The following is a 25,422-nucleotide window of genomic DNA, read 5'->3' as shown; positions in this document are numbered from 1 at the left end:
CTCAGTTTACCCTCGGTGGATTTGAGCATCTGCAAGCTCTCAAAATACAGAAGCGAGCAGACCTGGGCCTGCCGCCACTGGCTGAGGACAGCATTCAGGTGGTGAAGAGCATGCGTGCTGCCTCCCCGCCCTCTTACACGCTTGACCTGGGGGAGTCTCAGCTGGGACCACCACCCTCCAAGCTGCGAGGCCGCCGTGGTTCTCGAAGGGTAAGGACTAAAGCCGACAGTGGCGTGACACTCGCTGGCCAAAATTCAGGATTCTAAGCTACTGTGGATGTGGTGGGAAGGACAGTAAATGACCCAGCTCATCCCACCCATTGGTCATGTGACCAATCGGAAGCCTTGGACTCAATATTTTGGCCTCCATACCCCAGCATGGACAGACGCCTGAGCTGTCATGATGTCACCTTGTGATATCACGTTACAGATCCATGTCTTGCTACAGGGTCATTGGCCTGGATCTCAGTGCCTGGGGCTCCTTAGCATCCCAAGCAAGAGCTGGGTTAGGCTCTAATCCTGGGGATTGGGGCCCAGGGCATCTGAACAGAGCTCCCAGGAAATCCATGTGTCTGGGGTGAGGCACTTCCCCGTTTTCTCAGCAGCAAAGTTTACTCTGAGCCAACCATGTTCTTGTCAGGCCCTGGAACCAGAGGCTTACATGTGCGAGATGACAGGTTAGGGTTCTAGGTACAGTTTGCATCTCTGGAAAGGTCAAAATGGCAAGTTGCACTGAGACCTGACCGTGCTCCCATGAACTCATCTGCCTGATTTGCCAACTACAAATTTCAGGACCAGACAGTCACGCTCCGTTATCTAGCCTACATTATCTGCAGTGTAGTTTTTTTAACCTTTAATTTTTGTTTTATAAAGTAATGCTTACTCATTGTAGAATATTTGGAACAAATATAAAATGAGAAGAAGAGAAAAAATAATCACCCACAATCTTAACAACCAGAGGCAGTGACTGTTAACTTTTTGGCCTATTTCTGTCCAATCTTTTTCTTTCTGTGACAACATTTAAAATTCCAAACTCGCTTCCCTCTGCCTAGCAGCAGCTTCTGTCCTCCTCTTCCTCAGCCAGCCAGCTGGTGTATGCTCACAGAAGGCAAACTAATTGAATGTTCACCTAAGCAGAGCATAATTAGGAAGGAAAGTGCTGGCAGAAAAAAGGCATCAGTGCTTTCTGAACGCTAAGTAACTCTGACTTCGGGATTATCTATGCTCTGTTCCTGGCCGTTGGCATGGGTGTCTGAGAGCTGCCTGTCATGGGATTGGGCCTGGTGGGAACAGTAGGGTTGAGGTGGAAAAGGGATAGTCTCACAAGAGCTGGGTTCTTACTACGTGTCTCTTGACGTCTGGCAGCCTGTGGGAAGGGGATGGGCTCTGCCAAGGATGCCCAGAGTGAGATCTCTGCACACCTCCCTTCTCCCCGCAGCAACTCCTCACTAAGCAGGACAGCCTGGACATCTACAATGAGAGAGATCTCTTTAAGACTGAGGAACCAACCACAGAGGAGGAAGAGGAGTCTGCTGGGGATGGAGAACGAACCTTGGATGGAGAGTTAGACCTGCTAGAACAGGACCCTCTGGTGCCACCTCCGCCCTCGCAGGCACCCCTCTCTGCTGAGCGGGTGGCTTTCCCCAAGGGCCTACCCTGGGCCCCAAAAGTCAGGTAGGTTTGATAGCACCAGGTACCCTGAGCTTTGGGTTTTTAATCACTGAAGACCCAGGGTGGAGTGGTCTGTGTATTCAAGGCTCAATAAGCTGGGCTGCGGGTCAGAACGCCTCGGTTTGAAGCTCCCTCTGTTAGCTACTCTCTTTCCCTCCCGCTCCAAGCCTCCAATTGGAGGGGTAGGAACCCAGAAAGGTTCTCTCTCTCAAGGTTTTTTTTCTTCCCTTCTCTGGGGTTCACCTCTCCCCCGTCCTCTCAGGCAGAAGGACATTGAGCACTTCTTGGAGCTAAGCAGGAACAAGTTCATCGGATTCACTCTGGGACAGTAAGTGACTGATGGTCCGAATGGCTATAGGCGGCCAGAGGCACGGGTGGCTCGGAATGAGAGATTTCGCCCGTAGTCACAATGCAACCTAGAGCCACTAGGCCATGAGCAACTCCCAGGGACTACCTTGGGTTCTTTCCATGGAATTTCTTCCTTCCAGTTTCCTAGAAGAACTTACTTTGCTTTTAGCCGGTTTGGTGCCTTGAGCAACAAGTGATTTCCCTCTTGGGCTTCAATTTCCTCATAAGCGTGCGGGATTAGATGGTCCCCAGGGGCCCTTCCTACTCTAATTGGCCACAAGTCTGTGATGAAGAGACATGGTCAGAACAGAGCCAGTCTTCCCCTGTCTCTGCACCCTCATGAATCCTTCCCACAGTCCTCTGCAAAACCTGAGAAGGCATTGTTATTGGTGTTGCACTGTCAAAAGTGTCACTGGGCTACATGCCCTTTTAAGGAGGAACTCACCACTTCCAGACAAAGTGAGTCCCCAAGAGACTACGCAAAATCCTCATTTTTCAAGAACACTTCTGTGTACCATTCTTTTTGCAACCTAAAGCAGTGATGGGGGACCCGGCAGCTGGCAAAGAAGGATCCCGAGTACCAGATGATGAAAGTGGCAGGGTCCACCTGACTCCAGGGGTTTGGGACGTTCTCCATACATTTGAAGCATATGATCTGGTGTGTCTTGCATTTCACAGGGACACAGATACCTTGGTTGGATTACCCAGGCCCATCCACGAAAGTGTGAAGACCCTAAAGCAGGTGACTGGTGGGGGCTCTTCAGGGGTAGGGAGCCATCCAGGCAAGCTGGACTACCAGGTCCTGGCACTGGGTTAGGCTCTTCCACCAGGCACATGCTGAACCTATTATTCTGCATTTCCTTGAAGGCGTTTTGGCCAAAGAGGAAAAAGTCTGGTCTCGCTACTTACCAACGTTCAGAGAGATAAAAAAGTTCTCCTTTCTTCCTGTCATCCCTTCTCTCTCTCTTCCCACTTCGCGCTTCCTTTCCTCTCACGTCTCTCTCCCTATAGGACCACTAACTTCCAAAGGCCCAGGACTGAGTAGCAGGCTGCTCTACGTGTCACGTGTGTTTGAGCCCCAAGACTAAGAGTAGGCGTCTCCTGCACAGACCTTGACTTTTCTCCCCCCTGAGCGTCACTCCACACCCACATGCACATGCAGCAGAACCCTCAGGGCAGCGGGCCAGGGGCAAGGACCTGTTCTTGGCTTCCCTTTGCACTTTGGTTGAGGGTAAATGCTTAGGTATTTGAGGCTCTTCAACAAATGGGAAGCATGATATTAACAGAAACACTGTGTATGAAGTGCTTTACTCAGTGTTAATGATGCAAAGGTGACTAAGAGTCCTACCTCAAAGAGTTCATGACCTGTTTGGACCCGTGCACAGAATGTTGCCTTGTGGTTGAGGATGTTAAACAAGAGGCCGGTGCACATGTGATCGAGGCCCTCGGCCCCTTGTTGGTGTCTTATCTTCCCCAGCACAAGTACATCTCCATCGCAGACGTTCAGATCAAGAATGAGGAAGCGCTGGAGAAGTGCCCCATGTCTCTGGTGAGTCAAGGGTCCTGCACGGGAAGGAAATCTATCTGCAGTCCTGTCACAGAGCATGCGTGCCTGCTCTTGGGCTCTTACTGTGTGCCAGGCAAGACAAGGTCCCTTCTTTCACGGTACGTGAAAGTTGGAGAAAAAAGATAAACCAATAGTTAAGGAAACAAGAAGACTATCAGAGAATGGGGGATACAATGAAGAAAGTTTAAATAGAACGACATGATAAAGGCATGTAGACTACTTTAGATTGGGCAGTCAGGGTAGGTAGACCTCTGAGAAGGGGACAGTTACGCCAAGATATGAGGTACAAGAAGGAGCGGCCATAGGAACATCAGGGGAAAGAGCCTTCCGAGCAGAGGGAACAGCCTTAACAGGATGAGAGCAAGCTCAGAATGTTAGGGTTAGGGAACGAAAGCTGTTCACGTGGCGCGGCCCACTGGAGCGCAGGGCTGACGGGTGGGCTTGTGGGAGACGGAGTCAGAGGTGGTCTGGGCCAACATTACTATGCAGGCCCTGGAAGCAAAGACAGCGAGCTTGACATCGATTTACAGTGCGATTTACGGAGATTTTCATCAGGGGAGGGACATGATCTGATTTATCTTTCTAAAAACCACTGGCTGCAGTGTAGCGACTGGACCAGAAAAGAGTGGAAGCAGGGGTATCAGTTAGGAAGCGCAAACAAATCAAAGTGGAAGATGATGGTGACCTGGACGTGGGTAGTAATTGTGGAGCCAGGGAAAAGTAGACGAGTTTGGGGGATATTTTGGAGGTGTAGCTGACAAGAGTTGCAGTTCAGTTGTATATGATAGAGAGGGGAAAAGAGGACTCAAGAACAAGTACCATTTGCCACGATGGGAGTTCTGTTGTATCAAGACTTCTATTTTGGTCATCCTAAGTTTTAAATATCCATTAGGCATCCATACTAGAGCAGCCAAGCAATAGATATATGGGTCTAGAGTTCTAGAGAGATGACTCGCCTAGAGAGATTAATCTGGGAGCTGTTGATTTATGGACAGTGTCAAAAGCCATAAAACTGGCTGAGATAACCCAGGGAAGGAGTAGAAATAGAGAAGAGGGTGGAAGCCAGGACAAAGCCCTGGGGCACACCAGTATGTTGAGGGTGCGATGAGTCAGGAAAGGAGCCGGCGAAGAAGAGTAAGAAAATCACTCAGGGAGGTGGGAGGAAATCCAGGACATTATACCATAAAAGCTAAGAAAAGAAAGTCTTTCAAGAAAGGCGTGATCAGCTGTGTCAAGTGCTGCTGACAAGGGGAGTGTGGTAAGAGCCAGGTGCCCACTGGATGTGGAAACATGAAGAAAACTGGTGACCTTGAAAAGAGCAACCTCGAGCGAAGTGGTAGGGCTAGAAGCCTCGTGGGTGTGTGGAAAAAAATGCAAAGAAAGGACGCAGACAGTCAACATAGACAACAGAAGTTTTGTTGTGAAGAGAGTAGAAATAGGATGGTAGCTGAAGGAGGCTGTGGGCTCGAGGGAAAGTGCTTTATAGCTGGGAGATGCTTGAGTATGTTTGTGTCCTGAGAGAGGTGATCCAGGAGGGAGGGGACAATTACATACTATTGCATTTGACGCAGCACAAGCGAGTGAGAACCTGAGCCCAAGTGGAGGGTTGGCCTTTGGTAGGAGTACAGGTGATTCCTCCTTCATGTCAAGGAAGGTAGAGACTGGCGGATGTGGCATTGAGAAGAGGAGCGGGTGCCTGTCGGTTTGTTTTCTTCACAAAGTGTGAGGGAGGCTTAGCCACTGCTGGGGGGCTCTGGGTGAGGGATTGGTTTGAGGAGAGGAGAGAAGGTCTGAGATAAGCCTTCGGAGAACAGGAAGGCAAGCGGGCAGGATTGCCAGGCTTCACTGTATGCCCACGTAAGGCCTGTGCTCATGGAAGCAGCTGTTGAGTTGTGTGGGATGAAAGGGCCTGGTTACTTCTCCCTACCTCTGGGTCTCATGGCAGCGACCCCTGCCCGGTAACAGAGGGACCTGGGGTGAGCAAGGACAGCACTGGCCAAAGATGACAGTGGCCTGAGTAGCCTCTGGAGCGCTGGAGGCCCAAGTCTCCCTACTCTGGTAAAAAGCTTAAGTGGGTCATCAAAAGGACAAAAAGGGGAGTGCATGAGGGGTGGGTCAGAAGGGAGAAAGGCGCGTTATAGGGGCTAATGGAGAAGTCAAGAAAACGGTTTCCACCTCAAGCTTCCCAGCTATTACTCCTGCCTGCCTCTCCATGCCGTAGGTTACCCAGCTCTCTTATCGATTCTCTTAATTGAGTCACCTGTCTCTCCTTCAAAGCATTCCAGAGCTCCCAGATGGCCTCAGGTTGCCACTGTGGGAAGGGCCTCTGTGTGGAGTGTCTGTTCCAGTGTCCCTGGCACACCTGGAGCCTGAGTTAAGCCCACGTGTCCAGCAAAGCAGTGGTCTGAGCCATCTCCGAGGCAGGTGTTCTGACACCTGACCCAGCACGTGACACGGAAAGAATAATTCTGGGTTGACTCCAGATGATGTGAAAACCAGAATTACAGATTGTTATGGCTGGAAGAGCCCTCAGCGGTCCTTCAGACTAGCCCGCTGTTCCTCTAAAGAAGGAAACTGGGACCCAGGGAGGGAAAGTAAATTACCCAAGGTCAGACCATGAGTCATTGACACAAATAGGATAGGGAACATGCTGAGATCTGACACCAAGCTCAGTGCTCTTTTCATGCCACCCTTCACAACCAAGAAAATGTAGCTTTTGGTCAACTGGAAATGTCCTGGGCAAACTGTGTGTTTCCTGCCATAGGGCGAAGAGGTGGTACCAGAGACGCCATGTGAAATCCTCTACCAGGGCATGCTGTATAGCCTCCCCCAGTACATGGTAAGGAGGTGGCTGGGCTCGAGCTGCCCTTCTCTGCTGCAAGGAACAGACAGCTGAGAACCATTTCAGCTGAGCTGTCCATCATTGGAGCCTGTGCCCCTCAGGCGAGGCATTCTCTGACACGGAATCCTGAGCTCTCCTCGGGGCTCCTCCAAGGGGAAGGAGAGCTTGGCAGCACTCCCAAGTCCTTCTTCGGGAGGGTGGAGATTGAGGGGCCCTAGGCCCCCTGAGGTCTGCTGTGGTCTGTCATGTCCTGGCTAGCTTCAGGCTGAGAATGGTCGGGGTGAGAGGAAAGAAAGTGTAGATGGTCAGGGTTAGAGGAGAGAAAAGGGAGGGGGAGTGAGATCTTGCATGTACCGAGCCCTTTATCTCTGGGCATTGCCCCTCTCACTCTGCTTCTTCCTTCCTCCTCTTTGGGAAGAGCAGTCTTGAAGCAGAGCAGCCTATGAGCTTCCTTTTGGCTCCTTAGCCCCACAGGCAGGCCTCTCAGGACTGGGCACCTGTTTGTCCTCTGGGGGCTGGAGAGATTTTGTCGTTGAGGAAAGAACTGAAAGGAAGGCGTTAAAACACTTCTCGTATGGCGGTTGGGGTATTGAAGAATCGCCTCGTTGAGTGGGCCGGACAGGGATGCATGTACTCATTTTCTGCTTTCCAGATTGCTCTGCTTAAGATTCTGCTGGCCGCAGCCCCCACCTCCAAGGCTAAGACAGACTCTATCAATATCCTGGCAGATGTCCTTCCTGAGGAAATGCCGTGAGTGCTTCTGCTGGGGCAGCTGCTCAGTACTAGCCATCTCGTCTAGGGGGTCTCCCAGTCCCCACCCCACCTTGTCAACACGCACAGGGGTTGTCTCCACAGAGGTCTCCCCTCCACCACCAGTAGCCCCTTTTCACTCCAGTGTTCTCTGCTGTGCCCTTTTGAGCTCAGAATCGAGGGTCTGGAGGGCAACTTCAGTGCCCGTGACTGGCAGCCCGGGTACGTGGGTGGGCTTTGCCAAGGGATGAGCTTGCCAAAGCGGAGAGAGAAACAAGGAGACTCCAGGTGGTTTTCTCTAAACAGGCTTGGAAGTGGGAACTCTGGAGGTTTCCGTAGGCCAGAAGTTCGGGTTCCCCAAGGCCTGGCTGTCTGTACGCTGGGTCATGGAGGCCTCTCCCCTGCCACCCCTGCCCTGACTCCTGTCCCCATTGTAGCGTCACTGTTCTCCAGAGCATGAAGCTGGGCATCGACGTGAACAGGCACAAGGAGATCATCGTAAAGAGCATCTCTGCTCTGCTCCTGCTCCTCCTCAAACACTTCAAACTGAACCACATCTACCAGGTGAGCAGCGGGGACCACTTGTCCACAGGGCGCAGGTGTTCTCCGGGCCCGTCTCCCCAACGAGGGACCAAGAGCCCTCGTAGCCCTGCTGAGCCTCTTCCAGCCTTCTCTTTGTGTCACTCAGGGAATCCAGACACCTGTCGCACTGGCTTGGGGGGGGGGGGGGCTGGAGTACGATGTGGGGAACTGTCCTAGAAGAGTACAGATGGCTGTCCTTCGAGCATCAGCTGAGGGTTGTGGGTAGGAATTTAGTTTCTTGGGAATAGGCCCAGCCAGCCTTGAAGTGATGGAAGGCAGGGTTCAAGCTTTCCACAAAAAGGGGAAAAAGTATGTTGGGCATAGTTTTTGATATGGGAAGCACTTTTCTAACATTTGAGATACGATTCGGAATAAGGCACAGTTCTGGCCCTTAAGGGCTCGTAAGGCTACAGATCCATAAACAGCCAATGGTAGAGCTGTACGTACTGTAACACAGGTCAGCATTGACGGCTGTGGATACACCAAGTAAGCCTGAAGTGGAGGAGAAGTGACTTCTAATCTGAGTCCTAAAGAAAGAAATGTTTACTGGGATATGGGAGCTGTCAGGGAAAGAGGACAGGCAGCATTTCAAGCAGAAAAACTAATTTGTGAAAGTCCAGAGGGGAGAGAGCACAGTGCCTTAGGGAACTGATGAAATATTGCTGGAGTTCTGCCTGGGGTCGGAGAAGATGGGGAGGCCTGGTGACCCCTAAGGCTAAAGGGGACAATGGGGCAGACCATAATATACAGGAAAATATGCAATTATCCAGGAGCTACAATGTGCCTGGCACTCTGAAGCTTGTGTGGGTTCTCATTGAATTCACTCAACCCTATGCAGTAGGTCGTGTTTTACCCATTTTATAGATGAGGAAACCAGAGCTCAGGAAGGTTAACCTGCTTCCCCAGGAAGGTGTTGGTGCCGCGCTAAGGAGTTCGGACTTGGTCCTGTGAGCATCGCCAAGGTATAGGGGAAGATGGCAGTGAATGGATGGTCTCTGTGGTGAGAGCGAGGGAAGAGGAGGCTTCTCATCCCCACACAGAAGCTCTGCTCTATTTTCCTCCTGCAAAGTCAGAACCAAGTTTGCCGGAGGAAGAGCAGGTCCTCAGATGGCAGGGAGGTCCCTGCAGGGTCTGTGTCCCCTGAGTATACAACCAGGGCACGTCTCCACTTTAGTCCATGCGAGGACGTCTTTGGGTGTGTTGGGGTGTCCTGGGTGCTCACACTTCTGCTAGTGTTCGCTGAGCAGCAGCAGGGCTGGGAGGAGTTGGGGTGGGTGGGAGGTAAGTGTTCCTGGGAGAAGAGTAGAGAAGGGAGCATGTAGCTGTGTGTTTCCTGCCTCGCTTGGTGGGCAGTGTGTGGACCAACAGCCAGACAGGTGGGTGGCTTGCTGGGCCTCGCCAGTGTGTGTCAGTGTCAGTGAATCCTGACAAGGCTACAGACACATCTCAAACTGAAAACCATTTTCCGTGGCATGGATTGGCTTCTCCATCTGGGGCTTTGAAAAATACCCTGGGTCAGCTGCCAGGAAGAAAATATTTGATCAGAAGAAATGGCTAGCACAAGCTGACTCCCCACCTCTGACCACACGTTCAGGGACAGAGGGCAGCTTAGCTTGCTGCCATGGGGGCTACTTGGTAATCAGGAAGAAGTAGGGGATTTAAAGTGGCACCACTTTCTGGTTTGTCAACACAGTTTCTGCACTCTCCCAGTAGTCCAGGTTCTGGATCTGGAGGCAAATTGTGTCTGATACTCCTCAGTGTATCCTGGGCAAAATCCATGGTGACACAGCTCCATGACACTGCCTCCACTAGATCTTCCTGGACACAAACCCCATCCAGATTCAAGAGAGCAGAAGGGAGCGCCTATGTTGTGGCGTTTAGCTCATCAGAGAGGTCTTGGACTTATTCTCAGTGCAGTGCCTATTGATGGAAGGGCTCCTGTGGATTCATTCATTAACATACTGATAGAACAGGGGATAATACGATGAACCATACGTTCTCTCCCTGGAGCCCACATTCCCGTGGTTCATTTGGTTACTGTGCATCGTTTCCGTCCTGACGCAGTGATGCCAGCAGTTGCCAGGAGTAAGTTGCACCTGTCCCTGCTGTATCAATCACAGTGGAAACACTATGAGCCTGGCGTTTGGTGTGGAGAACAACTCAGGAGGCTTCCTTTCCTGTTGAGATTAGTTACAAATCTCACAGCAATTCTTTCTATTTATCTGGAGTGGGATTTTCCTTCTGGCTTGTTTATGTTTTGTGCTTTGGGTCAGGAGTTTGCTCCTCTGCAGATTGTCTCCCTCCGTATAGGATGGGCTGGCTGAAGATATTTCTCCCCACTTCCCAGACAGGAAGACTGATAACACAAGTGGACAGTGAATATTCTGAGGAGTGGATATTAGAATTATACTTGCCTCTCTTTTTCATACATACCTTCTATTCTCCCCCAAATAAGCAACCCTTTCTGCTTTGATCTTTTAATGCAGTTTGAATATGTATCGCAACATTTGGTATTTGCCAACTGTATTCCACTGATCCTGAAGTTCTTCAATCAAAATATTTTGTCCTACATCACTGCTAAAAACAGGTATGGGCTCTGGACAGGTTTATTTCAACGGGCTAGTTTGGGGTGGTTGAGACAATTCCTTCGTCTCTGAGACTCAGTTCTCCTGGTAGTCCCTTGTCTCTTGGAGCGGTCACTGTTAAATTTAATTTCCTTGAAGTGTTAGCTGTTGGGGTGTATAGGTTTGGCCTCTTCACAAAGATATTTGTATTTTAAAAGTTTTGAAAACTGAAAACTGTCATGACTCCAAGCAATGAAACTGCAACGATGAAATGTCAGCCCTGTGTCAGAAGATCCAAAAGCTGTTTCTTGTGAAACAGCCTGCTCGTCTGGCTAGCCCCGATCTTGTTATAAATCATAAGTTGGATCAGTTCCACTACTTTGTAAACTAAAGTGTAAAGAGAATTTGTAACTGAAAGGAAATATTAGACCCTTACTTAGATCACATTGTAGTTTTAAAAATTGCGGTATTTTCACATCCATTATTTAATCTCAGCGGTGCTAAGAGGTAGTACGACATGTTTTATTTCTCATTGTACCAATTAGGAAAGAAACTCAGGTTAATTGACTTGCTCGGGATGAGCACGCTGGTGAGACCCCTTCAGTCAGCAGTGAAGGCAGGATCAACACATCAATTGCTTTCTGATCACAATTGCTGTGAATACAAATTGCTTTCCACTCCTCCAGCCAAGTGGGGACTTGGCGGTGGGAAGGTGAGGGAGGGTTACACAGTAGATCCTTGTTCCTTAATTTTCTGCATCCCTGAGAACGGGAAGCATTTCAATCAGTAGAGTGTACCTAAGTGCTTTAACAGAGACACATTTCCTGAAGGAGAAGAAGGCTGATCTGGTACTTGGAGTGACAGGAGACGGGCTAGGAGGTGTGGCCTCACCAGCCTGTCTGTCCTGCCTGAAATTCCACCGTGGAGAGCAGCTTACTTATATGTAATTTAACACACACACAGCACCGGAAGTCATGAGACCTGGATTCCTGACCTGGATCTCCATTTGCTAGCTATGTAATCTCAAGTCACATACTTGGTTTTTCTGAGCCACAATACTTTCATCTTTAAAATGAGAATAATACCTCCTCTGACTATATCATAGAGCTTTTGTAAGCATTAGTTAAGATAAACATATGAGATTGCTTTAAATACTTTTCCCATTTGGAGGAAACATTGGAGAATGTGTTTTCTACTAAGCAGAGAGCCTTGTGTACCGGCCCCCTTAAAAAGGGTACTGAAACATGCTAGTTGGGTTACCAGGGAAAATGAAAGTGTAGGTCGAACGGGGTGAGGGCCACAGCTTCATGAAGGTACTGGTGTGTTTCAGTCCACCCTCTTAGTTATAAGTAACTGAAACACGCTGGACCTGGCTTATGCAGAGTGGAGAATTTATTAAAAAGAAATGGGAGGTATATCATCTGGAACCCAGGACACGGTTGCAGCTCTGGGGCCTCAGGGGTTGGTCTGTAGTGTGGGGAGACCAGGACGCCCTCTACCTCTGTCTGCGGATACCAAGCCATAGTTCTGCTCCATTTCCTCTCTCACTGACAAATTGCATTGTCTGCTTCCCAGGCCACTTGGTGAAATAGGCTCACATGAGCTCCCCATGTCCCACCCGATGACACTTCAGAGATTACAGTGGCTCAGTCCTTGTTTCACATTTCCAGGGTTAGAGGTCCATCCCTGAATTGATCAACTGTGGCTGGGGGAGTGGGGTTCGGAAGCGAAATGCTCCCTACTGAACACATGGGCCTGGAAAGAGAGGGGCAAACAATCCAATAGGTGTCCATCGCATTCAATTGGGAGTCGGAAGTGTGATCGCCCCCAACGGCGCATCCCTTGCTAAGGTCGGCCTGGCTGGGAGGTCCTCCCGTGCACCGCCTACCGACTGATCCCTGAGAACTTGGGGCTCATCCGTGCTCAGCCTCCTCAGGGTTCTTGCCATCTAGATAGTCTAGAAACTTGTAAGCTTCTTGTATGGCCCCTGAGGCTAGAATTCAGTTCACTGAGATTGGAACGCATCCATCTGTGATTTCCCGCCCCCATTTCCTGGTCACCAGGGGCTTTGTCAGTGGGAGGTGGGCAGATAGGTTGATAAGCCAGCCAAGAACGTTTATCCTGATGGAGCAGCACAGAACTGGCAGCGCTGGGAGAGGCCAGGGGACGGGAGTAAGATGATGAGCCACAGTGTGGGTAGGTCCACCGCCCGCTCCTCGCCTCCCCCTGTTCCCTAGGTTATCTCTGTGGGTTTCTTGGACAAAGGCAATGCATTTCTAGTCAAATAAATTGTTGCCTTTTGCCTGGATAGAAGTTGTGACTTTCAAAATGCAGAAACAGGCCCAAGGGAACCCATATTCTTTATTGCGGCTGCTGTGCCAACCTCTTTATTTCCAACTGCACTAGTTCAGGTAGGTTGGTGTTTAAACCTCACGGAATATCAGGACTAGGAGCAGGAGAGATGAGCGAGTCTCAGTTCGGCGTTGTACCAGAGCAGAAGGGAGATGAGGAAAGACAGAACTGTCACCTGGCGTGTTCCTGTCATCATGCCTCATTTCCCTGCTGCCCGGGCTTGTCGCGGAGCCTCCAGCTCCCTGGCCGTGCCCCACTGTTGGTTTTGGGGACAGATGCTGTTGCCATTCTTGAGCTACTAGATTGGCCCTGCTGCAGGAAGCTGCCTCTGTCTCAAGCTTCCTTTAGGAGCAGCTTCATTCCCCAGAGCTCCTGGCCTTCAGAAACATCTGGTGAGAGACACAGGAGAGGTCTTTGTTTCATCCTCACCTCCACAGGTTACGTGGGATAAATGTGGGCAACGTCTCCGGAAGCACAGTGATATTCACACATACACCAAGCATACACTTACATACAGAGACACAAATGCACACAAGCTTGCCTATTCCTTTAAAGAATGGAGGAGAAAGCTGGCTATACAGAGGTTCTCTTTTGCATCTGCCACATGGTGGGCCAGCCTGAAAGAACTCAGTTGGTTCCTTTCATGACTCTGAGGAGAGGAGATTAGAGCTGGAGTTGCCTCGCACCAGAACCCTTAGTTTCCACTAAGGTCACTAAGAAATTTGGGAAATAAATGGGGCCTGCTGGAGAGAGAAATCACTCCTGCCCTTTCAGGTACAACTGTTTCCTGCCATTGTGATTTTCCTAAAGCCTGCCCTATCTCTACATCTTGCAGCATCTCGGTCCTGGATTACCCTTGCTGTACCATCCAGGATTTGCCAGAACTCACCACGGAAAGTCTGGTAAGCAGATGGGGATGGGGTGACCTTTGAAATTGCCAGGTGGCAGAGGCTGGCATTTGCTGTTCCATTTCTTCTCCAGCCCCAGAGTGCCCTGGTTTGGGAGTTTCCGTTCAATAAAGGCCTACTGGCAAAAGCCCAGAGGCGGTAGGGGTTTAGAGCTGCTGATCCAGTTGAGAACAATTTGGAAAAGCTGAGCATAGCATTCTGTAGAGAAGAGAAAAGGGTCAGTGAAAAACACTAAGGAGGAGAGGAAATTTAGGAAGATAAGGGGACTGAAATTGAATGTGAACTTCTGTGCAAAATGTCAGGAGCATCTCTTCCGGTCTGCCCCAAACAGTTATCTGTCTTCTTTCTGCTGTGCTACACGCAGGCTACTCGCTTTTCTTATGGGTTATAACACCCAGGAGTGGTACTTCAGAAAATACCTCGCCTGGGTCTCTCTGACGCAAAAGTCAATCTAGCCACAGAAGGATGACTCAGAAAATTCCTCATCCTGGGAACAGCTCGAGGCAAATCAGAAAACGCCCTTAGAGTTATTCTGAATTCCATGAAACTGACTGATGAACAGCATATTGAAGACCAAGTGTCTACCTCATCACGTATTGTCACAGCTCCTTAGTTACACCTCAGTCCATCCCCTCACTCTGCTGCATCGTAATCTGTACCTGTTTCTCCATTTGACTGAAAACTCTTTAAAGGAAGAGATATTGTCATCATTTTTATATCTCCAGAATCTAGCACCATATTTGGTACATGGAAGGTGCTCAATAAATGCTGAATGATAAAAAAAAAATGCTGAATGATGAGATGACGGCACCCGTGTGTGCTACAACCCTCTGTCCCCCAACTTTAATACCTGCAGATTGTTGCATTAGAAACATATATTATGCAAAAATGCTTTCTGTGATACAGGTTGTATAGAACTTTCAGATTCTTTGCTAAATGGAACCTGAGAGCCATTTGGTCCAAACCCCTATTTCAAAGATGAGAAGCCTGAGGGCCCATTGGATAAAGTGACTTGGCTGTTCCACTCTGCATAGATGACAGGCCCTGAATTAGAGAAAGGCCCATGTCCGGAGATACCAAGTCTAGCACCCATTTTAGCACCAGGGCCAAGATTCCCTGTCTTATTTAAATGTGGTCTCAGCAGCCAAGGAAGCTGGGAACTTCTTACCCCTACAGAGAGAGGTGATAAGTTGTCCAACTTTGTTTCTGTACATGATGTTATCCAATCTTTAAAACAACTGGATGAGGTTGGTATTACTGTCTTACTGTTAAATAACTGCCCAAATCGTACTGTTGAAAGCAGCAGAGGCAGGCTAGAGACCTACATCCTGCCATTCAGAGCTGGAATAAAAAATGCACTTTATCACAGAAACAGTGGTACACAGATAGCATTAACATTTGACTATTAGTAGGGTATTTCAAAACATAAAGTCAGCTTTTATGACCTGAATCTATTTCTGGATACAATGTGTTCTCTTTTCTCAATCCCGTATTTAGGAATTGATGGGAACCATACTTTCATATCTCTTCCAATTGACCTTTTGGGATATGAGCATAAAATTATCAAAATAATTGTTATGCCTCTGAGAAGACTTTATTATTAGGCAAGAGTGGGTGAAAGCATGTATCTATTCTTAATCAAAAACAAATTCAGGCTGGGTACGCCTCTCCTTTCTGTGAAGCAGCAGTGACACCTGGTGGTTTCATTTGGTGACCACAGTTTGTTTTGTTTTGTTTTTTGCTTGAATTTACCATGTAAATCCAATCATGGGCTTAAGTAATTAGCAAGTTTACTCCACATACATCCTCAGTATAATGGTTTATTTATCTAAACTGATGGGTTCCATACTCAGAAATGACTCATCTTGAAGATTTATCTTTTTTCAGGCTCAATGAATTAATTGCAAACAAAATATACTGGGTTTTTTAAGCGCATAGGTTTTCTTTAAATAACATTAAAGTTTTTTTCTGAATATAAAGTCAATATATATACTATTGCAGAAAATTGGAGAAAACCGGAAAAATATGGGGGGGGGGAATTAAAATATCCTACATATAAGCACTATTAATATTTTGTTGCAATTACCATATATATGTATATCTTTATTAATATATACTTGTACATCTTTAGACCCAAGGTGTACACAAACAAATAATTTACTTGTGAGAGTGGAAGATGGGCACATGTTTTCTTTTTAACTTTAGCTGGCTGAAAGTGAGTGAAAGCCTTGCTTTCAATAGTGTGAAGTACCAGGAGTGAGAGAATGGCCAGATGCTGCTAGTCACAAAATATATCTCCCCACAGAAGTTTACATCTTACTTAATATGCCAAGTCCTGCAAAAAAAGAGAGAGAAAAGGAAGGTGACCTGCCTTAAAGGAACATAAACAAAAACAGAAAACCATGAAGCCTGGCAAATCTCAAATGGCATCCATGCTGCTGAAGGCCTGCTGGGAAGGTGATTGTTGGGTTGGACCCGGCAAGGCAGGGCTCCATGCAGAGGCTGCTGCTGCAAGCGAGGGAGAGCAGACTGGGCTCGGGTGTCCCAAGCCCCAGACCAGCATGCGTTCCTTCAGCGTCCACTGCAGGCAGCATCTGGTGAGGCAAGAACTGGGGCTAGCTGTAGATGTCAGGGAGGCAGTGTCTGAAGGAGAGGAGAGCAAGCCCTGGGCAGGCGACATTATCGTCAGGAGGGAATTGGGGCATCTTTCCTAGAACTTCTGAGACTGAGCGCTGAAGAAAAGGCTGCCACAGGTAATTTTCTTTGACTCAGAGCTTCATTCTTAAACCAACTGCAGAGAGTTGACATAAATCACAGAATTGTTGCACGGTCAGGGCTGAAAGGATCTTAACCCCTTTGCCACGACGGTCAGCTATATCCGAATTAATCTGTCCATCCACTGACTGCGGATGGAAATGTCCCCAGAAAGGAAGTTTAGGAACACAGATGTACATTTTTCTATATTTTTGTGTTTTTCAAGAATGAATAACAATAGGAAGTTTTTTGTTTGTTTGTTTTTTGGAGGGAGGGGAACAGGACTTTATTGGGGAACAGTGTGTACTTCCAGGACTCTTTTCCAAGTCAAGTTATCCTTTCAGTCCCAGCTGTGGGGGGCGCAGCTCAGCTCCAGGCCCAGTTGCCGTTTCTAGTTGCAGGGGGCACAGCCCACCATCCCTTGCGGGAGTCAAACCGGCAACCTTGTGGTTGAGAGGACGTGCTCCAACCAGTTGAGCCATCCAGGAGCTCAGTGACAGCTCAGCTCAAGGTGCCGTGTTCAATCTTAGTTGCAGGGGGAGGAGCCCACCATCCCTTGCGGGACTCCAGGAGTTGAACTGGCAACCTTGTGGTTGAGAGCCCACTGGCCCATGTGGGAATCGAACAGGCAGCCTTCAGAGTTAGGAGCACGGAGCTCCAAATGCCTGAGCCACCGCCCGGTCCAACAATAGGAAGTTTTTATACACAAAAAATGTCATTTATATACAAAGCAGCTCAAATTGTTATTATTAAGTGTATAAAATAGTCAAAATATCAACTTCTTGTTTTTTGTGGGTTTCTGAAATCAATTTATGCAGTAGAAGTGTCAAAGATTATCTAGTTTAACCTCTCATAGGAAATAGGGAAATGACTTGCCCAAGATCACACAGCCAGGGCAAAACCATGATCCAGGTGTCCTGGGACCCACTCCAGTGCTTCTTCTACAAGGCTGTACCTCTACTCCTGTGTTATCCTTTGGGTGCTAAGCAATGCAAGGCTTTTAATGCTACTACCGTGTTAGAAATTACGATACAGTTCCAATACACTTACCTCTCTCTCCCATATGTTTGTTGTTTCCCTTGCTTCTTTTTTAAAAAATAAACATTTAAAAGTCTGTTTCCTCTGTTAGCCACAGAAGATATCACATCTATAGAACCTGATCTGTTTTGGGCAAGGCAAACTAGCTTAATGCACTAGAGTGGAAACTCCCATGGAAGTTTCCCTTGGATGGAAACAGATGGTTCTCCTGGGAACTAGTTCTAAACACAATATTGAACATTTACTACAGGAAGAACATTTTTTCTAAATAATAGTTCTAAAAAATTTCCCTGAAACCTTTTGACCCTTAGTCTTATTTATATCTTAGGCAAGCCTAATACTCTCAAAAATCATGGATGTTCAATCCACATTACATGTATGCCTGTCTTGCTTGTTTCAAATTCATTTGGGAGAGGAGGGGGCAATTTTCCATTCACCAGACAGCAGCTCGCTTCTACACATCTTTTACTCCTACACTCTCCTGTCACTCTGTGGACATGAGGAATTTCCAAGATGTTAGTTTGGCTACCATGCATACTCATTGGTGTAGATAGCTTCTGACACCAGTATATATTTATAGGCCCCAAATTCCATAAGGACTCCTGAACGATGAGTAGGTACCTGTTTCTAATCTGTTATTTCTGGTTGGGTGCGCACAAGATATCGAGAAACATAAGAGAAACACCTAGTTAAAATTAACCATCTGCCATTTTTCTTTCCATGCTGAAGAATTAAGCAATTTATTGCAATATGTTTGATAAAGGAGGGTGGGGAGTGATTAAAAAAATTCAACCATAATGAATATCAGATCCATCTCACATAGTTTGAAATCTACCAGAATAACTCCTAGCAGTTACAAACACAGCTTATATAAGTGTTGTAAAGTATATGGGGGTAAAATTCTATCATCTCTTTTCTGATCCTAAATTAGAAAGCTTGCTTAAATGACGTTTCTATGTTCATGTATCATCTTTCTGACCAGTGCCTGCTCTAAATCCAGAGTCTTCCAGGATTGGCAGCTGTGTGTTTTCAGATGGAAGATATTGCATGGGTTAAGGCCTCAGTGTGTGAAGAGCAGGATGGTGAGGAGGAAGCATTTCACAGGGAAAGCCTCATCTAGACTGATCACCAGTGACTTCCAGGTTTCTGTGGGAATGACAGCCTTATAGGTGTTGAGATAATGAGAGGCATGCCTTCTTACAGGAAGCTGGAGAAAACAGTCAGTTCTGCTGGAGGAACCTCTTTTCCTGCATCAACCTTCTGAGGCTGCTCAATAAGCTGACCAAATGGAAACATTCCAGAACCATGGTGAGTGGCGCTTCAGGTCATTGAGGTGTCCATCTGACTGAATTATTTTGAATCGCTAGTAAATAGTTTGGACTTCCTGCTTTGCGAGCTCTATAGATAGACACTAAATGCTACCTAAGATTTCCCCCCTCCTCATTCTGGACATTTATTCTATATGAGATAATTATTTACCAGTCCATTTCTTTTCAGGAAGCTAAATATGGACACTTCCTCAGGGCTGCTCTGGTAGGGAAGTTAGTGTCGTTAGTTGGACTATAGTTACACATCCCAAGTCTAAGGTTATTCATTGCAGCATTATTTGTAATCATGAAAGATAAGAAACAACCTAACTAGTCGTTAATATGGGACCAACTGGTTACATAATTTGTGGTACAACTTTATAATAGAATAATATATAACATTAAAAAGAATGAGGTAGTTCAATGGAATAATTTTCAAGATATATTGTTTTAGAAAAGCATGGTATGAAATAGTACAACAGGATATGTAGTTGGCTATCATTTTTGTTAATAAAAGTAATATATGCATACATAGAATTACCTCTAGAAGATACACAAGAAACTGCCAGCAGTGAAAATGAGATGTGTACCTGACAAAATAGTTCTGCACTTTATATCATGTACTTTGAATATTAGAAACTTTTCCTTGTGAAGTATAAATGGAGTAGTTCCTCTATGTTCTTAAAGACTAAATCTAAGTAGAGCCTGGACCATAGATTCACAAAGCTTCCCAGGGTAATCTGAGGCCAGCCAGATTTGGCTTCATTTATCTGTGAGCTGGAAATGCCAAGACACTTTAGATTTGCATCTGTCTTTCTTCACTCCCACCCCTCTTTAAATGGGCAGATGTTGGTGGTGTTTAAGTCTGCTCCAATCTTAAAGCGGGCCCTCAAGGTCAAACAAGCCATGCTACAACTTTATGTCCTGAAGCTGCTCAAAATACAGACCAAGTACCTTGGGCGCCAGTGGAGGAAAAGCAACATGAAAACCATGTCAGCCATTTACCAGAAAGTGCGCCACCGCATGAATGACGACTGGGCTTACGGGAATGGTGAGTATTCTCAGAGCTTTGCACCTCCAGGAGTTGCCTGGGGTTTAAACAAAACTAAATAAACATTTATTCCTACTCTCATTGTATGAATTATTACATATTTTAGATGAGAAGATATGTGGTTATAGGTCATGTGCTGATATAACAAACTTTAATGCACTGCCCCAATCTAGCACGTACCCTGTGCCTGTCCTACGGAAACTATGAAAACCTATTTTATTAAACAAGTAAGTTGAGGGATAATTACTCCCTTTCCAAAGCATTCCTTTAAATGACAGGTTTCGCTGAGAGCTTTTTTTTTTCCCTTAAATTAAAACAACCTTTTATTTATTACAAAGCAGTTAGAAAATACAAGTAAACAAACATTTTACAATATTACCATATTTAAGCCATATTTATACCACCCAAAGATTGCCACTGTTAACATCTTATTGTATATTATTGCAGGTCATTTTCTACATATACACATTTTATTAAAATGAAAGCAAATTGTATGTGCTATTTTATCATCTTCTCTCTTCAGTTAACATTTCTACCCTCCCATATCACTATATTTTTATTTTATCTAATAATCAAGTCTATATTCAGAATTCCCCAGTTGCCCCAAAATGTTCTTTAAAGCTATTTTTTTCCAAGTCATAATCCAACCCAGGACCATAAATTCCATCTGGTTGTTATATCCTTTTATTTGTTTTGATTCTAGCAGTCACCGTCCCCCTCCCTCTCTCTCCTCCTCCCCAACACTGACTAATTGAAGAAATAGTTCAAGTTTTCTCCAGTTTCCATATCCACTTTCTAGATTTGTCTACTTGATTCGTGTGGTATCATATACGTTATTCCTCTATCTCTGGTATTACCTGTAAACTGAAAGTTAGATCTAAAGGTTTGATACATTCGATTTAAACCTTTTTGGCTATGGCACAGGCGAGGTAATGCTGGTAACGGTATATTGCCTCACATTGCAATATCTGGTTGACCTACCAGGACTTATGCTAAGATTGACCAGAGTTTGGAAGAATTTATTTTAGAGAGCTTTTTCCTTGTATTGGTGTTTGCTGTAGTGGGATTTGATCATTATTTGCATAATTGCATTTAAGAGTTTTTGGTAAGATGACTAATGACTTGTGTTTGCTCAAATTTGTAACCTGCCTGAATTTTAGAGGATGCTGCAGTAAAGAGTTCAGAGAACTAAGGGACGTGTATGGTTTGCAGATAACAAGGCAGGATGCAACTTCTACTGTAAGACATAAAGCACAATTAACTATTCAAATTCTTACAGACTTTTAAAACATGAAAATGTTTTACCCTGTAAAGGGCACATCTGTTGTTGCTGCCATTGTGAGCCCAAACCCCAGCTGCACTTAGGATAAACCATTGAGTGTGGGACATAAGTGATCTGGGAAATATGTATCCCTGGCTCTGAAATAAGTGTCTAAGTGGAATAAGTAGAAACAAAGCAGATTATCTGTTTTCTGTCTTTACCTCCACGGAAGTCTTCACCTCATAATCTTCACATAAGCTGACACATAGATTGTCAATGTGCTGGGGGAGGTCGCAGGGAATCAGGAAAGTCTTTAGTAATTGGTCCATTCTGAGTCTCCTTGTTGTGCCTCTTCCCGTTCTTTGAGAGCTGGTGATTCTGTTCAAATGGGAAAGACCCATCCTGAGGAAGGTTCAAGAAAGGGAACTGAGTTGCCATTTGGAAAATATAATCAGGAGGTCCTCGAATAATATCCTCCCTTCAATGTCATTTGATTATAAGTTGATGAGATACCTTCGGAACTTACCTCTCATTTATATCAATTAACCTATGATAAAATTGGTTTCCTTATATGTCATTTCGCTTAAAATCACAGAACCCATCAATGATGTTGAGGACTTCCTATGCATATAGCTAGTAACACAGTGAAATAATGAAAAGGAAATACAGTAAAAGAAGTCCACCTCCCTCAGGGTCCTCATTTCCTTCTCAGTGGTAATCACTGCTACCAGTTTCTAGACTACCCTTCCAAAGATAGTCTCTGCATATATAAGCATGTGTATGTAGGCATGTGTGTATTTTTTAAACCTGAATGACAACATGTTATTTACTTACTTTGTACATGGCTCTTTACAGAAAAGGAAATTCTGAGCAGTTCCATTGCTGGTATCCTACAGACCATGTTCTGTGGTAAGGGGCCCAGTGTCCTGAATTGCATACATCTTCTTCTTTCTCTCTTCCCATCACAGACATCGATGCCAGGCCATGGGACTTCCAAGCAGAAGAATGCACCTTGAGAGCCAACATTGAGGCTTTTAATAGCCGCCGGTATGACAGACCCCAGGACTCTGAATTCTCACCTGTGGATAACTGCTTGCAGAGTGTGCTGGGGCAGAGGTTGGATCTGCCTGAGGATTTCCACTATTCGTATGAGATCTGGCTGGAAAGAGAGGTGTTTTCACAACCCATCTGTTGGGAAGAGCTGCTCCAGAATCACTAAGCTCTGGTCTACGAAGCATCTGATAGATGGGGGTTGGCTCCAATAAATGGTGCTCTGCCTACCCTGCCCATTCAGCCTTTGTTTCCAGCTCTGGAAGTGTTTGTCCAGGGGAGAGCTGGCCCAGTCCACCGACATCCTGTGGAGTTCGGGGCATTCTGGGAGCTGCTGGGCCTGGAGATAATGCAAGCCTGGGATCCTGAGTCACACAAAAAATTGATCAACTTGCCCTGGGGTCTGCTGGGTGCCAGGTGGCCTTAGAAATCTGCTGGATCAGTCCTGATGGGCCCTTTTGTGGGACTGTTTTTTAGTCTTGCCTAGAACCAGCCTGGCCTTTGTTGGCCCCAAGTGAGTGTAAGTTTATTATGGCATTTGGCCCAGGGCATTCATCATGGTAATAGGAGGTGCACATCATAAACGAGAACATTGTCTTCTGCTCACCTGGATTCCTAGGATTTACCAGAGGTTTGGAAAAACCAACTTTGAAATTAAGTCTTTATTTTAAATTTAGAATTTCGACACTCACCTCTTTCTAAAATCACTAGCTTTGAGATGATTTTAGAACACCTGCACCTGCTTTGTGAAGGATGCTGATTTCCTATTACCCAGATATTGCATGTATATTGTGTGAAGTGTTTTTTTCTTTATTCCCCAAGAGATCTGTGTTCAATGTAAAAATTATTTCCTTGTGTACTCTGTATAAGGCATGGGGTGCTTTGCCACAACCGATGTGAAACAGGCCTTCATGTTTTTCTGAAACTACCTTAGTCTTAAAATGACTGCCTACACTGTAGAAAACTATTTTTTTCATCAAATTCATTTTTTAAATGACCAGTTAACTACAGAAGGGTTTATTTATTGAGGTAGTGTATCCATTTGTGCTCATGATCAATTATTAATTGAACAGCAAGAGCATCACAGCTTACCATTTTTTTTCTATACTAATTGATTTTTTTTTTCTTTTTTCTGCTGGTAATTTAGCAATACTGTTTCTACCTAAAAGTATTGCACATTTCTTTGAAAATATAAGGACTGGTGTACCAACCTCTATAAACTTTTCTTACAGTAGAATCAAATACTTCCCAACAGGACAAGTTTTTAGAAAAGTTTCTGATTCAATCAGGATTGTTTTACATTTCTTCTATCCCCACATTTGTCATCTATATTATCAAGCTTTTTAACTTTAAATCCACCCCCACCCACCACATAGACACTACTGAATCTTTGTTATGATAGCACCAGGCCACTTTAATTGTGCCAGGAGGGGGAGGTCTAATCAAAATTGGCTTATTGACTCAGTCCTTTGTCAACCCCAATCTCATTTTCATGACCAAATTACAAACCATGTTCAAAGGAACTATACCAAAACTCTAATTAAAGCTTAAAATTTCACTTCTTTGTGCTTTAAGGTAGCCAGATTTCTGTTTTTATGGGAAGGTCATGATGAATGTAAGTATGTAATGGATGAAACTTCTTAAAATAATTTGTAAATTTTGCCTGAGTAGGATGGTAGTCCTCTTTGCAATCAAAATAATTTACTGAGCATATCATCTATGAACCCTATTAATCTATAATTTTAATGTGACTTAAGTAAAAAGATAATGTTCAAGGAAAGAGCAGTCATCAATCTAGTTCATTTAAAGCCATATAGTATTTAATTTGTGTCAAGAACAAATAAGCTGCCCTTTTAAAAATATGCACATGAATGCTTTCTGAGGCATAGAAGTACGCTAAGCCTTAACATTTCATACTTTCTTACAAATCTTCTCGAAGGGAAGATTAATTCTCAGTGCAGATGGAGAAACTGTGGTACCAAGGAGAAGTGATTAGTTTCAAATCGCATCATTTTTCCACTGACTTGCTGGGACTAGTATTTAGCTGTTGACAGTCAGCCCCATATGTTAAGGTAACAAGTTTGAATCTCCCAATTTGAGAACCAATGTGTATGGTTAGGAATAAATTCAGATTAATCAACCTCCAATGGTGATTATTGTTACCGCATAGAAGACCATTATTTGAGTGATTCATTAAAGTAGAAGATTTTTATTTGTGAATATTTCAGTAAAGTCTGTGTTGACACTTTATCTACTGAAGCACTTTAATAAAAAGAAAATTGAACTAGAGTTAGAAATTGGGTCTTTAAATTCTTCAACATAAGAGAATCTTATAGACCATAGATACAAAAAGGAAAGATAATTAAAGAGCATGAATATATAAAATCTCCTATTAGTATTCCCTGGGAGTAGACAAATATAAGCAACTGCAAAATCTCAGTGACTTATGACAAACTTCTATTTCTTGTTCATGGGTTTGGGGATCAGCTGCAGCTGTGCTTAACTCAGGTTGACTTACCAGATTGGTTCTGCTCCATTCGTCTTCTTCTGGCACTAGGCTGACAGACTTGGCCCTACCTGGGATATACTGTCCTCATAGTAAAGGGCAGGAGCAAAAGACCAAACCATACCATGCAAGCACCTTTAAAGCTCCTGCTTGGATGTGGCATTAATCAAATTGCTCATATTCCACTGGCCTGAAGCGATTCACATGGACAAGCCAGCCACTGGGCCAGAGAAGCTCACTAGAGAAACAGAACCAATTGGCAACCAGATTGCCACAGACAATGAGATACAGCAGCTTCCCATGAACTCTTGAGATTGGTAGTGGGACTTTCTTAGAGATTCTTGAGAATTCCAACAGATTTCCAGGGAGTATTTGAACCTACCCATTTCAGGGCTTTGTGCTGCTATTTTCTTTATTTTTTTAAAAAATTAAAGTTTATTGGGGTGACAATGGTTAGTAAAGTTACATAGATTTCAGGTGTACAATTCTGTATTACATCGTCTATATATCACACTGTGTGTTCACCGCCCAGAGTGCTGATATTTTCAGTTGTGGCTTTCTTGACCTTTGTCCACAGTTCCCCTGTTCTTCCACCTAACAATAACCTTTGTTATATAAAGACAATCCTATAGACAAGTATTTTAATGGTTTCTGTTTCTCCCCCGAGTAGTTGTGTTTGAATTCTTTGCTGTAGTTCTTGAGATAGCCCATATTTGCAATAAAATTAGCTGAGAATAAGAATGTAGCTGTGGTTCTGGAACACAAATGACACTGGTTTATACAACAATCAAATTCATGACCTTGATCTCGTCAATGCTGTAATTGGTGAGTTAAGTAACCACCTTAATAACCAGGCTAGGTCAAATATGAAC

General features: G+C 45.3%; 1 protein-coding gene across 2 annotated transcripts in view; it reads left to right on the top strand.

Moving 5' to 3' along the window:
• STRIP2 (striatin interacting protein 2) overlaps positions 1 to 24,963 on the top strand; it is a 38,887-nt gene extending 13,924 nt beyond the window's left edge. Inside the window, exons 9-21 of one of the 2 annotated variants that reach the window (XM_019751395.3) lie at positions 6 to 209; positions 1,438 to 1,673; positions 1,933 to 1,998; positions 2,697 to 2,760; positions 3,496 to 3,567; positions 6,350 to 6,424; positions 7,080 to 7,177; positions 7,615 to 7,741; positions 10,246 to 10,346; positions 13,511 to 13,577; positions 18,579 to 18,683; positions 19,529 to 19,733; positions 21,963 to 24,963. In XM_019751395.3, coding sequence (XP_019606954.1) covers positions 6 to 209; positions 1,438 to 1,673; positions 1,933 to 1,998; positions 2,697 to 2,760; positions 3,496 to 3,567; positions 6,350 to 6,424; positions 7,080 to 7,177; positions 7,615 to 7,741; positions 10,246 to 10,346; positions 13,511 to 13,577; positions 18,579 to 18,683; positions 19,529 to 19,733; positions 21,963 to 22,213 — 1,671 coding nt within the window. In that variant the 3' untranslated portion in view covers positions 22,214 to 24,963. The remainder of the gene's footprint in view (positions 1 to 5; positions 210 to 1,437; positions 1,674 to 1,932; positions 1,999 to 2,696; positions 2,761 to 3,495; positions 3,568 to 6,349; positions 6,425 to 7,079; positions 7,178 to 7,614; positions 7,742 to 10,245; positions 10,347 to 13,510; positions 13,578 to 18,578; positions 18,684 to 19,528; positions 19,734 to 21,962) is intronic. The other variant, XM_074315612.2, reaches the window with a different exon arrangement.
• The last annotated feature ends 459 nt before the right edge of the window (positions 24,964 to 25,422 follow it).

The sequence above is a fragment of the Rhinolophus sinicus genome, chromosome 8, assembly GCF_057876585.1.
Source record: "Rhinolophus sinicus isolate RSI-liver-muscle chromosome 8, RSI-T2T, whole genome shotgun sequence".
Classification (NCBI taxonomy): domain Eukaryota; kingdom Metazoa; phylum Chordata; class Mammalia; order Chiroptera; family Rhinolophidae; genus Rhinolophus; species Rhinolophus sinicus.
Note: the sequence above shows the minus strand (reverse complement) of the source record. Positions and strands in the feature narration are given on the sequence as shown.